This window comes from Plecotus auritus (assembly GCF_963455305.1).
Source record: "Plecotus auritus genome assembly, chromosome: 9".
In the NCBI taxonomy this organism is placed as follows: domain Eukaryota; kingdom Metazoa; phylum Chordata; class Mammalia; order Chiroptera; family Vespertilionidae; genus Plecotus; species Plecotus auritus.
This window is the reverse complement of record NC_137783.1, coordinates 132,399,525-132,416,039: the sequence shown is the minus strand read 5'-3', so window position 1 is coordinate 132,416,039 and position 16,515 is coordinate 132,399,525. Positions and strand designations below refer to the sequence as shown.

The following is a 16,515-nucleotide window of genomic DNA, read 5'->3' as shown; positions in this document are numbered from 1 at the left end:
TAAGGCCCGAGAAATCATTCGTTCTGGCCCTGCAAAGGCATTTGGAGTGAGTTAATTAAATGTTTGACCAAATATAGCAGGCTAATTTTTAAATTGATAATTTTGTATGGCACGTGAATGATATAAATATCCAAATGGCCCTTGGCAGAAAAAAATGTTCCCCATCCCTGCTTTATACCTTTGCCTGAGTATTGATCTGTGCAGTGGAAGGGTGAAACTCTGGGAGGTGTGCGAAAGAACCGCCAAAAAGTAGTAGGCCAAACAATTTCTAATGTTGAGAACAGTTTGTGTTCCCAATCAGCCATGGTAGAGGGATCTTGTAATAAGCACTTTGTCCCTATCAATCAAAATAAAAACAGGGGAGCCTGGCCAATGAATGTTCCTCTTTCTCCCTCTCTCCCCCACTCCCTGCCAGCATGCTAGCTGTAAGGGAGCGGAATTTATTTGCTTGGTGGCTCAAGGCTTCTGGTGCTTATGCTCCAGCAAGCAAAGTGAAAGCTGCTTCATCTTTTATGACCCATCCCCTGGAGTCATGAATTGTCACTTCCACCTGTTCTGTTGGTTATATGTGAGTCACTGACTTGGCCCAGATTCAAGGAGAGGGAACATAGTTTCCACCTCTTGATGGGAGAAGTATAAAACAATTTGCAGATACGTTTTAAAAATGCATAAAATGGCATAGTCTAGTACCAAATCTAATAACGACCATACTTTCAAAGTAGTGATGAGTATAAATGGTATTTTGAGTTATCTGTAACAACTATAATTTGATACACAACAATCTGTGATTTCTATTGGTGATTCTATATGATATTGGAGACACAGTTATTAATACTACAGCAGTGCTAATAGGCACTGCTAGCAATACTATAATTCGTTGTCTGCATTTGTAAGTAAATGAAATACTCAATTTCATTTAGAGGCTAGGGGAATAAAGAGATAACTATAAGGGCATATAAAAGCAACATTTAGAGTCTTTATGAAGTTAGAGAGTATGAAGATGTAGAGACATAAATCTATGATGTGAAAATTTCAACTCCTCTTCTAGTGTGAAGGTGTCCTTGTGAGGGACAAATAACTGCATTAATTCAAGATAGAGGAATTGTCAATTAGGTGTATCAGAAGGGATAACGGAGTTTAGAATTTTGTCAAGGAAGTCACTGGATGGTAAGAGTTATGGAAGAAGATGCCATGTTGGTTTGGCTTACTATAGCATTCCCACAGCCTAGGACTGTTAGTTGAGTAGTTGGAATGGTTAACCTTGTATGTCTCCCTCTGCTGGCTTCTTGGCAGAATTGCTCTTCAAAGCTTTGCTTAATATCCCAAATAAGGGTTCTCTCATGGAATCCCCAGAATATTTAGAATTGTTCATTTTGTCCATATAAAGAAGCTCCCCCCTCAATTCAGAGCATCCCCATCAAAGTCATCAGTATCTTCTCTTCCTATTGCTAATAATGGCTAATATAGAAAAGACAAAACCTGTAGATACTAATGGCTTGACTCCTAATTTTCCTAGAGAGTAATTAGAAAGAAACGAGATATATGTAAACACTGCATTTTTGAATTAGAAGGCCTGGCTACGAGTCTTGGCTTTCCTTATTTCTTACTGGTTGTGCAAACTTTAGGAATATTACTTTTATATTGGTTGTGTAACATTACCATTCTGAGTTTAATCAACCTCTGACGCTATGCAACAGAATTCTGGATACTTTCCTAATTCTAATATTTTGTTATTCTAAGTGCTGTTGAATTACAAAAATTTAATGATTTATTTCTGCTGTTTCTTTATACCATTTGGATCATTTTCAGACATGAGCAAAATGGTTAAAACCATTCCTGTAATCATCACCTTCCTTTCTTGATATAGTGCCAAACACACTGTGGACACCCAAATGAATCTTAATTGATATAATAATTATTATGATGGCAAAAAAAAGCCCTGGGGTTTTAATTTGAGCCAAATTCTCTCCTGGTTATATGGCTAGTATTTTGAGTAGCAGCTGAACGGATCTGTATTTCCTTCCCCATGCCACCCCCACAATAGTCTGAAATCTTTGCTTCAAATGAGAAAAACCAAAAGCCAAAAATGCAGTTTCAATCTGTCTTACTTCCCAGTCAGTAGTTAAATTCTCTATATCACATTTCTTTAGATCAGTTGACTCTTGAATGCTATTGCAAGAAATGAGGATACAAAGTGGTGGGAAGGAAGTCAGGAACTACAGGATCAAATAACTCCACTTCTCAGTTTACTATCCACCGTTCAAGATTAAAATATAGCATGTCAGGAAGTGTGAGCTGATTATTCCAGTGTTCCCAGATATAATGGGATGTCCATAAATAGTAGCAAGAATAATTATAGCTACCAGTTATTGAGAGCTTACTATATGCCGTATATATATGAAGGAGGTATATACATATATATTGAAGGGTATTGTGATCTACAATAAAAATATTTACTAGTATAGTTGTTTTTGGTCACCTTTCCTGACAGAGAACTTCTAAAATCCTTGCAATTTCCTAAGAGATAAGAATGATAAAGGTGTCTTTGTTATTCATAAAAAGACCTTTACAACAATACCTGAGTTTGTTAGTGAGGAGACTATTAAAATGCCCCAAATGATGGTTGCCAGGGGAACCAACCATGTGATTAGAGGGTTGGAACTTTAGGCCCCACCCCACCTCTGAGAGGGGAAGGGGGCAAGAGATTGAGTTCATTCACTAATGCCTGATGACTTAATCAATCATGCTTACTTAATGAAGCCTGATAAAATCCAAAAGGATGGGGTTCAGAGAGCCCCTCAGGTAAGTGAACACATGTAAGGTTCTGGGAGAGTGCTGTACCCTAGAGAGGGCATGGAAGGCTCTGCGCCTCTTCCCACATACCTTGTCCAGTGTGTTAGGGTCACCAAAGGAGGAACGCAGGAGGCCCAAGTGGTAAGGGATTATAAATGTATTAGGTCATCTGGAAAATAAGATGGACTGAGCCCCCAAATGGTTCTCACCTAGGGACAGGGAGTTTGAGATTTAAAGGACTCTAGGCAGACTTTTTCTGGGTGGAGAATTCTCTGGGCGGTCCTGAGGGGAAAGATGATCTTAGCAAGTGGAATGTGGTCTTAGCAAGTGAAATATGGTCTAAGCAAAAGGGTATGTCAGAAAGGTGGGGAGTGGGGGAATGGGACATATCTGTAATAATATCAACAATAAAAAATGCATTAAAAAAGGGAATGTCCGTTGTAAAGTGGTCTAAATGTCATGGAAACTGACAATTTTCCATGGAAACTGACAATTTTCAGAAGCATATGTAACAACCTGGACTTATTTATGATTAAAGTCTGAAGTGCAGAAGGGGCGTTCTTGTAGGACAGAACCCCTAGCCTTTAGGATCTGAGGCTATCTCCAGGTATTGTCAGAATTCAGTTAATATAGTAGGACACCCAATTGGTGTCAGAACTATTTGGTGTGTGGAAAACCAACACATCCGGTGTCAGAAGTAAAGGATTATATAGTGTAAAGGAAAACACAGGAGGTGGTGTGTTTTTTTTCATAGCCCTGGGGTAGTAATGCAAAGAACACAGACATCCAACCCAGTAAGGGAAACCTGGAGTGCTTCCTGGAGGAGGGCCACCTGAGCTAAGTCATAAAGGTTGAGTAGGAATGTATTCTACTCCATATATTTCTTAATCTCCCTGACCTCTTTCCTCAGCTTTTCTTGGGGCTTCTGTCCCCCATCTACATGATTATGGCAAGAGCAGCCATTCAGTGTACTTGCCCCAAATTTTTGTCCATGATTAGACACCTGAAATATGCTAGAGCAGTGTTTCTCCCTAGTAGTTTCTTTTAGTAACTGCATTATCATTTTTTTCTTTTGCAATTACAGTTGGCATTCAGCATTATTTTATATTAGTTTCAGATGTGCAGCATAGTGGCTAGACATTTACATAATTTACAAAGTGATCTCAGTAATTCTAGTACCCACATAGTGTCATACATTGTAATTATAATATTATTGACTATATTTTCTATGCTGTGTTTTACATCTCTGTGTCTATTTTGTAACTACCAATTTGTAATTCTTAAGCCCTTCATCTTTTCACCCAGTCGCCCGAACCCCCTTCCATCTGGCAACCATCAGTTTGTTCTCTGCATCTATGAGTCTGCTTTTGTTTTATTTGTTTATTTTCTTTTTTATATCCCACACATATGTGAAATCATATGATATTTGTCTTTCTCTGTCTGACTTATTTCACTTAGCATAATATCCTCTAGGTGCATCCATGTTGTTGCACATGCTAAGATTTCATTCTTGTTTATGGCCATGTAATATTCCATTGTATATATGTATCACACCTTTATCTAATCGTCTATTGATGGGCACTGAGGTTGCTTCCATATCTTGGCCATTGTAAATAATGCTACATTCAACATAAGAGTGCCTATATCTTTTCAAATTAGTGTTTGGATTGCTTCAGATAAATACCCAGAAGTGGAATTGCTGATTCATAAGGTAGTTCTAGTTTTAATTTTTTGAGGACCCTCCATACTGTTTTCTATAGTGGCCACACCAATTTGCAATGCCACCAACAATGCAGGAGGGTTTCCACATTCTCACCAGCACTTGATATCTGAAAGGTGTGAGATGATATCTCATTGTGGTTTTTTAAAATTTGCATTTGTCTGATAATTAGTGACATTGAGCATCTTTTCATATGTTTATTGGCCATCTGTACATACTCTTTTGAGAAGTGTCTATTCAGGTTCTCTGCTTATTTTTTAAATTGGATTGTTTGCTTGTTTTGGCGTTAAGTTGTATGAATTCTTCATGAATTTTGGATATTAATCTCTTACTGGATATATCATTGGTGAATATCTTCTCTCAATAGGTAAGTTATCTTTTTGTTTTGTTAATGGTTTTCTTTGCAGCACAAAAACTCTTTAGTTTGATATAGTCCTATTTGTTTCCCTTGCCTGAAGAGATATATCAGAAAAAATATTACTAAGAGCTATGTCAGAGAGTTTACTGCCTATGTTTTCTTCTAGGAGATTTATGGTTTGGGGTCTTACATTTATATCTTTAATCCATTTTGAGTTTTTTCTTGTATATGGTGTAGGAAGATTGGCTAGTTTCATTTTTTCTACATGTATCTGTCCCATTTTCCCTACACTATTTATTGAATAGACAGTCTTTACCCCATTATATATTCTTGCTTCCTTTGTCATATGTTAATTGACTATAAAGGTGTGGGTTTATTTTAGGCTCTCTATTCTATTCCATTGGTCCATGTGTCTGTTTTTATGCCAGTACCATGCTGTTTTGATTACTATAGCCTTGTAGTATATTTGATAACAGGTAGCATAATACCTCCAACTTAGTTCTTTCCCAAGATTGCTGCAGCCTCCCTAGGTTATTTTCAATATGGGACCCAGTAAAACTTGAGACTGTCAATTGCTTTGTTTTCTGGTCTTTGGTAGGTGGAAACAATAATAACAATAGTCTTAAATGACATTGACATATACAGGAAGAAGCAGAGACAAGCTGTGGAGAGAGCCCATTCTCCCAGCATTCAAGCCTCTGGTTTAATGTTACCTACAAGAGATGTGCAGTGACTTCCTTGCCCTTCTGTTTCATGAGGCAGCCCATTATCCTTATATTAAATTTCTCTTTTCTTAAGCTAGTTTGAGTTTGCTTTATTTTTTTTTGCAGCCACAATGATCCCAGCTAATCTAGAATTACTAAGGCAGAGAGAGGGTGAAGGAAGTTTCAGGGGCAAGAGGAGCGAAGACATAGAAACATTTTTAAAAATAGCATGTATAGAGAAATACAAATTGGTCAGTATTATTGAAACATAAAATATGAGAGAGAGAGAAAGCGAGAGAGAAAGAGAGAGAGAGAGCTAAAAGATGAGGTGGGAGATCTGTCATTTTAAGGAGTTTAACTTACCCTTACTCAATGAAGAGTCAGAATGGCACAGTGACTGATATAGTCAGATTTGTGGTTTAGATCACTCTGGCAGGAGTTTTTTCAATACTTCTCTCATCTCTGGTCTTATGGTATGTTGTTTCCTCACCCAGTACCCTAGGGGAAGGGGATGAGTCTTGGAAAATGTATTCTCTCACTAACCAGAGGAAACCCTGCGGTCATGACTTTTAATCACTTCCATTTAATTACTGTGTAACAGTCTGTCTTCCCCTCCATTCTGAAAGTACACTTGAGCAGGGGCTATGCCTATTCTGTCCATCATGAGTTCTGAAGGTCTATTGTAGTACCTGGGATAAGTGGTCATTCAATAAAAATTTGCTAAGAGAACAAATAAGTGGAGTAAACAGTGATAAGGTAGTGGAAATAAATTCATGATGTATTTTGGAGGTAAATAGTAAGGACCTGATGAACGTGATAAAGGTATCTACACTTATTGAACATTTATTATGTATTAAGCAAGAAGCTGAGAGCTTTGCATGCATTACCTTATTTAATCTTTAAAACAAATCTCTGTGTAATATGTACCATTTATAGATAGGGGGGAAATAAGCTTAAAAAGACTGAAGTACTAGGTTGAACTATATGAAATTTCTATCCAGTAACTTTGGCCAATATAGTTAATGAATCAGGAGCAAGGACCTGTTTAGTACTAATCTCTGAATCACCATGCTATTTACACTACTGCACCTAGAAGTGAAATGTGAGGGAGAGGAGGGAGTCAAGAATGATTCTTAGCTTTCAATCACAGGTGGATACAAGTAGAGAATACAGACCTGGAGTACTTTTGCAATGGAGATGATGAATTTGATTTGGGGCAGGTTGAGAATGAAGCCTGTGGAATGACTACAAGACAGTGTTCAGCTGCAAGTTAATGGGCATGGGTTAAAAAAAAAAATCTAACCTTTGCTAAAGAATTTGCTTCATTGGTCATTAAGTTGTCAATGAAAGATATTAAGTGGTCTATTAGGGAAAGTATGAGTACTGAGTGGAGGAGAGCACCTTGGGAGATAGTACATAGAAGACACAGAAGTGATTGACAGAGACAAGAGAACCCAGAGAGTAGAGTGCCATAGGAGAACAAGGAAATAGGAACTTTAAGAAGGGAGGAGGGAATGATCTACAGGATTGTGTACAGCAAAGAGTTCCTGTGAAAATGTTGCTGAAAGTTGACCATTGGATTTAAAAACCAGGAGTCTATGATTGACCTAAATAAGACCACTGTTGGTAAAATGGTTGGACAGAAATTAGACTATGTATGGTGTCAGATGGGTACTACACTTATCAGGGTGATCACTTTGTAAGATAAATAAATATCTACTCACTGTTTTGCACACCTGAAACTAATAATATTGTATGTCAACTGTAATTGAAAAACAAATGTTCAAAATGTCCCCAGTTTAAAAAGGAATCATTTGCTTATTCTCACCTATGTTTCTTCACGCATAAGCATACCAACTATATGTGTTTATTTTAACTGGGTACTAGACATTTAGAATATAACTGATTTGTATGCTCAGAATGACAGGGTGTGGGAATCTGGGAAATTCAGTGGTCCCATACAAGAAATAACAAAATCCTCAAGATGAAATTCTAGAGGCATGGATGTTTGTGTGTAGGTTATTAAAATTCTTGTGCTTCTTATTTCTACAGTGATAAAAACCAATAAATGTGAATAATTAGGGATCCAGTAAAATATTTAAGAACAATCTCTGATTTATTGACTAGGCATTTTCCAGCCTCCTTCCCCAACTCCCAAAGTCCACTTGGTGTATTATGAATCATTTTTAATTTTGTATCTTTTTTTATTTGACATTGTCCCAAAATTTTTTGGACTCATCTATGTTGGCTCTAAACTTAGAACAATCTCCTTGGGAATCTGATGCCCTTTCAGTTCACTTCTTAAATGTTCTTAAATATTGACATCTTCAAACTCCTTAAGTCCTATCATTCCACATGGATTTTATACCAGGTCTGATTTCTTTTCTTATTTGTACTTTCCATTATAGAGGACATTATAACTAGCACTAGAATTTTCATGCACTGGGCGGGGCCCTCAGCCCGGCCTGCCCCCTCTCACAGTCTGGGAGCCCTTAAGGGTGGGAGGCGACCTGGCGATCAGGGGAAGGCGATGCCCCATCACACCTCTGCTGCTGCCACTGCTGGCAGCACAAGCCTTGGCCAGCCCTGGTTACCTGAGCCTTGGGCGGCCCTGGGCAGGTGGGCAGCCACCATCTGAGGCTTGCCTGCACCTCAGGCCGGCCCTAGGCGTCTGGGCAGCTGCCATCCAAGGCTTGCCTGCGCCTTGGGAATCGGCTGGGCAGCCACCTTCCAAAGCTTGCCTGCACCTCGGGCTGGCCCTGGGTGGCTGGGGGGCTGAGGGCGGGTCCAGCTGCACTGCACGTCTGCCACCTCCCCAGCGGGGCTGAAAGGACTGGGGGACTCCGGTGGGGCTGAGGGGACTGGGCGCCGTCATCTTTGTGATGGCGTGATGGTCAATTTGCATATCCTCTCTTTATGAGATAGGATGTTGCCCTAAATACTTATGCTCTACCTTAACCCTTCTTTAAAAATCTAAATTGATATTTTAGCAACTGGCTTCTCAGCCCACAGAGATTTCAGAATCAATGAACATTTGAAAGGAAAAACCAGTTCTATTTCTTGTGCATTTATTGTGTGCTAAGAGTTGCTGGGTGCTTTATTCCATCAGGGCAGTAACCAGGTATGCTTTTTCCATAGTCCATTCTCAGTAGTATTTAGCCTTCTGTCTGAAACAGAATGCCCACCGAATTTTATGTTTTGAAAGCTTGAATAAACACCCATGCTGCAAGGCTAGATGGAAATAGCTCATGAAGCGTGGGCTCTTCTCCCTGTTTTATTGAGTGTCTTTGTGAAGCAGCCCTGTTTGTATACCTGTAAAAGAAAATCTTTAATAAACCTGGATTACTTTAATCTGTTTTATCAGATCCATCTGGGAAACCCTGGCAGAACTTTTATTTTTGAACAAGTAAGCTTTCGCCTTTGCAGTTTTCAGTCCATCTTAAGTCTAGTGGATAGGCATTGGGGCAGTACATAGAGAACTAAGCTTACTCTACAAGTGATGTATCTGGAATGCATTCCCTTTGTCAGATGTTGTTATTGCAACTCCTTTAACACTGCAAGGCATTATTCTTTCAAAGATACTGTTTGGGTTAAATTACAGACCTACCCGCATGGATAACAGTTCCACGGGAGGAAAATTTCCTCTTAAAATTTAAATTTATACATTTTGGGACAAACTCAGGCTAGTTTTCATTTGGCATTTACTGATGTTTGTGTTATCCACAACACTTCTTTCCATTAGCACAATTAATCAGGGGTTGATTACACCGCCTCCACAAAGCCACTTGGTTTCTCAGTTTTTCCATCTTCCATCACTTCACATGCCTATGACACAGCTCGTGATTAATCACTCACTTTAAATATTTTGAACAACAGAACTGCTGCCTTTCTCAACCCTGGGGAGGGCTACCATCACTTCCAGCACACGTGAAGAGGTACATCACAATAGCCTCAGGGTCTCCTGCAGCTCGGAGGTAATTTTTCACAGAAATGTACTTTATAATTCGAGAGCAGTCATTTGCCTTTTCTTCTAAATTGATGAGCGATGTAATGTGTTTTTAATGTGAGAAGCCATTTGCATTGTCCTGAAGTGTTACAGCCTTTAAAACAACCACACGATTGCACTAGGCTCCATTTGTTCCCAGATTCCGTGTGCTATAGTAATGGTGAAGGAAAAATCATACTCATTTCTCAAACGCTCTTGGCTGTTTCTGTTGCTACTAATGCAAAGGTTTGGTTTTTAATTTGTTGTTGGTTTCTGCAAAGCACAAATCATATTATTGGTTTTAAATGGTGCTAGATGCTATTATTTTATATATGTGAGAAAACAAAATAAGATTGTAGTGTGAAAATTCAATTTTAATTGCTTGATTAATTTATTGTAGTGGCATATAGCAAAGACTATTTTTTATTATGCTGCAATAAGCCAATTTACTGTAAATCAGCCTAACAAATGAAATGCCTAGAGCTACCTTATAAATTGAAGTACTGTTTTTGCTATAGTGAATATAAATGAATTAAATGCAAACTCCTGAGACAGTTTAAAAATGTTTCTAGGAACTTATGTATATAAATCATTGACCCAACTTTCATACTCAGTTATATCCAGCTAAGATTTTGTTTGTTTATGTCTTTTCAATGCTGAAATTGCCAACCATTTTGAACTATAGATTTCCTTCCCTTTTTTGCATAAGGAAGGTTGTTCATATTTCATTCTCACAGGCCATGCTATAGACTCATTGTTTGCCTTCCCTCCAAATTTATATGTTGAAACCCAATTCCCCATGTGATGGTATTTGGATGGGGCCTTTGAGAAGTAATTAGTCAAGAGGGCAGAGACCTCATCAATGGAATGGAATAAATGCTCTTATAAAAGAGGCCCAAGAGAGCTCCTTTCCTCCCCTGCCACTGTGCAAATAGAGCAAAAAAGACAGCTGTCTATGAAACAGGATGTGGGCTCTCACCAGACACCAAATCTGCTGGTGCCTTGATCTTAGACTTCTCAGTCTCAGAACTGTGAGAAATACATTTCTGTTGTGTATAAGAGAGCCAGTGTGTAGTATTCTGTTATAGCAGTGTGAACTGAGTAGGACAGGCCAGAAGATAGCTTGAATGAGAGGGTGGGAAAACTTTCATAGAAATGTTAGTTGACAACTAATTACTATGTAGTGTCAATGGAAGAAACATCTAAACCTGTCCTAGAGGAAACTGAAGTCCAGAGAATTTAAATGACTTGTTCAAGATGACACATCTGGTCAAGAAGATTAAGACAACTTAACTCTGGGGCCATTGCCCTGTACTACCTCTAATGGGAAGGCAATTGTTTTGACTTCTAAAAGTATAGGGAGAAGGAAAAGGCTATGCTATAATTTAAAGCATTTTGTCAAAATTTGTTATTATAGCCCTAATTTCAATGTGTCAAAATATTGTAGAGAATATAGCTGTAAGCCACACTCAATACCAGATTTGAATGGACAAAGCTGATTATTAATTCCTACAGTTTTTCATCGATCCTTGCCATGATGACTTCTTAGTATGGGGGCTAGTCACAGGAGAGGTGGGCTAAGAGCTAGGAAGCCAGGGTTCTAAACCTGGTACTGCCATGAATAGTCTTTGTGATGTTGACTGTGATCTTACATCCTTGATCTTTAATTTTTCCATGTCCAACATTTAAGAAATGAACTGGAGAATCTCCAGGGCCCTCACCCACCCTGTGATTCTCCCTTTGCTTTGTTTCCCTATTACATCAGGAAATAACTTCAAAAAATGACAGGAAATTTAAAGAAGTACTTTTAGAAATGCGACCAAATCATTTTTAATATTTTCAAAGGCGAGAACATAAAATATTTACAGAAGCACTAGGAATTATGTGTTAAGATTTTTTTCTGCTACTATTATAAACATGCACATATGTTAGCTGTTTGTGAAAAAATTCAAATTTATGACTCTAATGGCTAGCATCTTTATTTAAAAAAATAAAGTAGGATTGAATAAGTTACAGTAGTTAAAACATTTTAAGTGTGAAACAAGTATATAACTTAGAGAGGTAACATCTTTAAAAAAATCAACTCATGAAATAGTTTCAATATGTACCTTCTTGTAAGAAATCATAGATTTCAAAGAACGCGAATAAACAAAATAGAAGACTGATGTAGAGAGGATTCTAGAAAACAAGTTTTCTTTTTCTTCATGGCTAATTCTTTCTAAAAGAGCTATTTATTTACACAAATGTATTTGTAGATAAGATAAATGCACTTAATAAATTGCTAAAATTGCTTTCAAACCTACGTTCAAATCCCCTTCTATTCCAAGGAGCAAGTTCAGTCCAGAGGGCAGGGTAACACATTTTTGTTTTCTTTTGTTTTACTTTTTAAAGGGAGTTTTGCAGGAGCCTGGCAGAATTTGTTCAATTTATTTAAATGTTGGAATAGATGTGGGCTAATTTCCATAGGCCCACATTAACATTTCTTGATTTTGCCCTTATCTAAAGGGCTTGGTAGTAATAGCTTGGAAATCTTAATTCCCATCTGTACCGAGCAGTTCATAGAGGTACAACCTGTCCCGTGTGCCAGAGGAGGAGAGATGAGGTGGAACTGATGCCCTCATTCCCATGGACTGACTGGCATTGTTGGGGCAGCCTCATCAGCCATCCTTTTTCAGTGTTTTCCTACTCCCTACCTTTCTGTTCTTACTTTCTTTAAGGAAGCCATTGTTGAGTTTCTCACTAAATTCCAGGCATGGTGTTAGATGCCAAGGCTACAATGATGAAGAAGATGCTGGCCCTGCTTTTGAGGGCCCAAGAGTCCATCAGAAGAATGCAGCATCTAGTACTTTCACCCACTCCCATCTCATTTCCTCCCTCTGGGTGTAGGTATCCCTATCCCAAGGGGAAGGGATTGACTAAGAGGTTTCTAAGATTAATAAACAGAAGGTACCCATGTGTCTATAAGTTAAGTAAGACTAAGTAAAACTTAAGGAACCCGACCTAAGATACAGGGTGGAGCGGTGCCAGGTTCCCGGCTCCACCACTCTCAATTCCTGCACTCTCAAGCTCTGGAGAGGCCGGGATCAATGGGGTCGGATGCTCCCCTAGCCCACAGTGGCTTGCAGCCTTTGCATGTTGTACACACATGGACTTTTCGGATATCTTGGTCCTTCAGGACAAGGGTAGGCAGCCTAAAATGTCCATTGCTCCTTATTCTTTTATTTCACTGAAGGAGCAGTAGCTGGGCCCTAGGCCTTGCACGGTGCAGTCGGTACTGTCTCTGTTACACTTGCCACAGTGACATTCAGTGGCTACTGGGTACGTATACACGGAGTCTGCATGGTGAGCACAGCCAGGCACTCTCACTGTCTCATACAGCAGCTCCTTGAAGGTACATACTTTCTGGGTATTGCGCCTGGTTGGGTCCTTGTACACCAGATCCTGAGGAGTTTAGGAAGGAGAGAGTTAGGTTACAGTATTCTGGGAGTTTCTGCTTAACTTAATCAAAATGAGATAGGAATTTAATACTGCTTGCTCTAAAATTTACCATTAAAGCTCACTTAAGAAATACCTAACCAAGGGAACATGATTTCATAAATGACCTACCTATATGCTATACCATGTTCCTGGTTGTTCTGGAAATCTTACAGAAAATATAATTCATTCCTTTTCCTCCTCCTGTCTATATCAAAATGTTAATTATTTCTCAAACCATAGAGAAACTTTGAATATATAGACTATATCAAAATGTATTTTTCAATATAGAAAAATGATGAGGAAGGGAGACATGACAGACATTTTAAGTTGACTTTTTTTGTGTTGTTGTTAATCCTCACCTGAGGATATTTTTGCATTGATTTTTAGAGATAGTGGAAGGGAGGTGGAGAGACAGAGAGAAATATTGAAGTGAGAGAGACACATCGATTGGTTGCCTCCTGCACCTGCCCCAGTGCTTGCAACTGAGGTACATGCTCTTTACCGGAATTGAACCCAGGACCCTTCAGTCTACAGGTCGATACTCTATCCACTGAGTCAAACCAGCTAGGGCTTAAGTTCATTTTTTGTACTTAGTTGAAAGCTGTATTAATGACAAACCATAAAACACTGAAGTTTAATTTCTCAAGAAATGTTTACAAATACATTGTCCCTGTGTGTTTTTAGAAGGTCAAAGAGACATAATATGGAATGTCAATGCTTAGTTTAACATGACTATAAAGGCTCACAATAGATTTTAAATATTCTACAGTCCTGTAGACATTTTCTTCCCTTAAGTGCTTTATATTTTTGCAGTGCTCTCAGTTTCAAAGGGCACATGGTTTGCATATAAGAAATTTTAATCCAGGAAGAACAGGTGTGTCCCAACACTTTTGAATAAAAAAAAAAATTATATGCACTGAGGGAAGAAATTATCACAGCTGCTTAATTTATTTCAATATCATGCTACCAAGTCTATATCCTAAGAAGGTACAATAAACTATACATTAAGTGGAGGTTGATCATACTTATTTGCCACCAATAAAGTGTATTTCATTAAAAAGTTGCTATTTTGCCCTAGCCAGTTTGGCTCAGTGGATAGAGTGTTGGCCTGAGGATAGAAGGGTCCCAGGTTCGATTCTGATCAAGGGCATGTACCTCGGTTGCAGGCTCCTCCCGGCCTGGGCCCTGGTTGGGGCTGGTGCAGGAAGCAACCAATCTATGTGTTTCTCTCACATCGATATTTCTTTCTGTCCTTCCCTCTCTCTTCCACTCTCCCTAAAAATCAATGGGAAAATATCCTCGGGTGAGGATTAAAAAAGTGAAAAACAAACAAACAAAAAACCCACCACACACACAAACACAAAGTTGCTATTTTCAGTTTCAGTTTATAGAATAGAATTCTGCATAAAAAAACAGGTGTTATAGGGGACAAAAATAAAGAAAAAGTAGGAGCTGCCTTCTTACTTGGATTGACGCAAAGAAACTGTGACTACAAACTAGTGGTTTTATGCCTCTGTGCCTTGGTTTTCTCAATAGTATAAAGATGTGAGTGGGTTTACAGATTCATTTGGTTGTAACAGTCTGCAAGGATTGAATGTGTTCTCAGGACGGTTGCTGGCATTTGTATTCAGGAGGGACAATACGGCAGTGTTTACTAGTATAATGTGGATGTTTGTGTTTTTATGTGGCTTAGAAACATATTTTGGTACTATCTCCATTGCAAATATATAGCTTCAGTTACATGGAAATAGAAATACATAACATACATGAAATACATCTTCCTAGAAATTAGCTTTTGGCGAATATTGTAAATCTTCTATTACTAAATACATGTATGCTTGCATGTTTACCTCTCTATATGTAAAATCTATCATAGAATTCCTTTTAATTTTAATGCAGAGTTGGCATACTGCCTGAATGATCAAATCAGATCTGAGGCCTCGCTAAATTTACCCAAATATCTAACTGATATCATGGTAATTAACCTTAATCATAACACAGTATTTGGTAAGGGACTCATGGCTATTACTTTGGAAACTTAAAATACTAATAAAATGGGAATTAATAAAATTTGTCTTCTATAGACCCTCAGCACCCTCACTTCTAGCAAAGCAGATTTCCTACCCGGGTGTAGCAGTAGCCTGCACACCAAGTGGTGTTGATACTGAGGCAGAAGCGACATTCCTCTTTCTCCACTGTGATGGTAATGTTGGTCAGCTCACAGCTATTGCAGCACATTGCTTTCCAGCAACAGAAGAGAAAGCACAACTGGACTGACTTCATCCTGGACTATGAAGCAAACAATTAAGGCCATAAGAAAACAAAACTCAAAGAGTTATAATCATTATGTAAGTTGACCAAACCAAAATGAATTGGTTTACTCATCTGCCCCAGTCACATTTGCTGCAGCAATTATTTTTCTTCCTAGTTTCTTGAACAAATAGTTGTTCTTACCCTCCTCCTTCTTCATTTTTTTTTTTTTTTTTTGGTCAAAGTAGAAACATAGGTCAAAACTCCAATATAATGATGTAAGTAAAGCAGTATTTAAAGATTAGAGCATTACTGAATTAAAGTGATTACTCTGAAGCAAGTAATTGTGATCATCATATTTGTTCTTTTGTTATTTTAAAGATTATTTTTGTTTAAAAAGAAGAAGAAAATTCTGAACTACAAAGTTACTTCATCATTTTTAGCATCTCATAAATATTTTCATTTGCTTTTACTCACCTTTGTTTCAGAGGTCTGTAAAGTCAATTTCTTGCTAACAGGGAGTATACACTGTATTAACCATATTTAAGAAGCTAGGTTGACAAGCACAAATTTCCTACATGACAGTTCAAAAGCTCTAGATTTGTTCTCCAGATCCTGAAAAATCTGTAATTTGAAAGTAACTGTCACCACTTGATAACTGTAGTTGCTGAGACTCACCTGTGGTCCGCTGCCTTGTCTGGGGAAAGCTGTAGACTGAGTTAAGTCTCAGTTCACCTTTTATAGAATATTGTGTGCAACTAACACCTTGTGGATTTATCAGGAATTAGTAAGACCAATGTTATCCTGAAGCTTACTGTAAGTGATTCGATGTTTAGATAGACAGGGAGATCAAGCCTTACTAAAGTAGTCTAAACGAAGTAGATCAAGAAAAATAATGTTACCAGAGGTGATGGTTTTATACAAATTAAATTTGTTATAGTAGCACACCCAATCCTTTACCTTGTCAAATTAAATGTGAGTTTAGGTTTTTCTTTTGTATCTTTAACTTAGGGGAATCAGATTCCTTTCCAAGTATTGCTTTGGCCCTGTCGAGGAGGTGCATCAAAATTACATGATTATTTAATAAATTGCTCTGCAATCATATTGAAAACTGTTAGGAAAGAAACAAATAGAAAGTGTTTCATGATCTGACTCGTATCTAAAGTATAAACCATATTTATTTTTGCCTCCTACATCCAGATTCCCTTATCTCAAATGTTATTTTTTG

General features: G+C 38.1%; 1 protein-coding gene across 1 annotated transcript; it reads right to left on the bottom strand.

Annotated features, from left to right (window-relative positions):
• Positions 1–12,770: 12,770 nt before the first annotated feature.
• FSHB (follicle stimulating hormone subunit beta) lies at positions 12,771–15,320 on the bottom strand (the record flags this gene model as incomplete). The annotated part of the gene is made up of 2 exons (XM_080687675.1): positions 12,771–13,001; positions 15,162–15,320. The coding sequence occupies 2 exons, from the start codon at positions 15,318–15,320 to the stop codon at positions 12,771–12,773; spliced, it is 390 nt and encodes a 129-aa protein (XP_080543801.1).
• Positions 15,321–16,515: the final 1,195 nt, after the last annotated feature.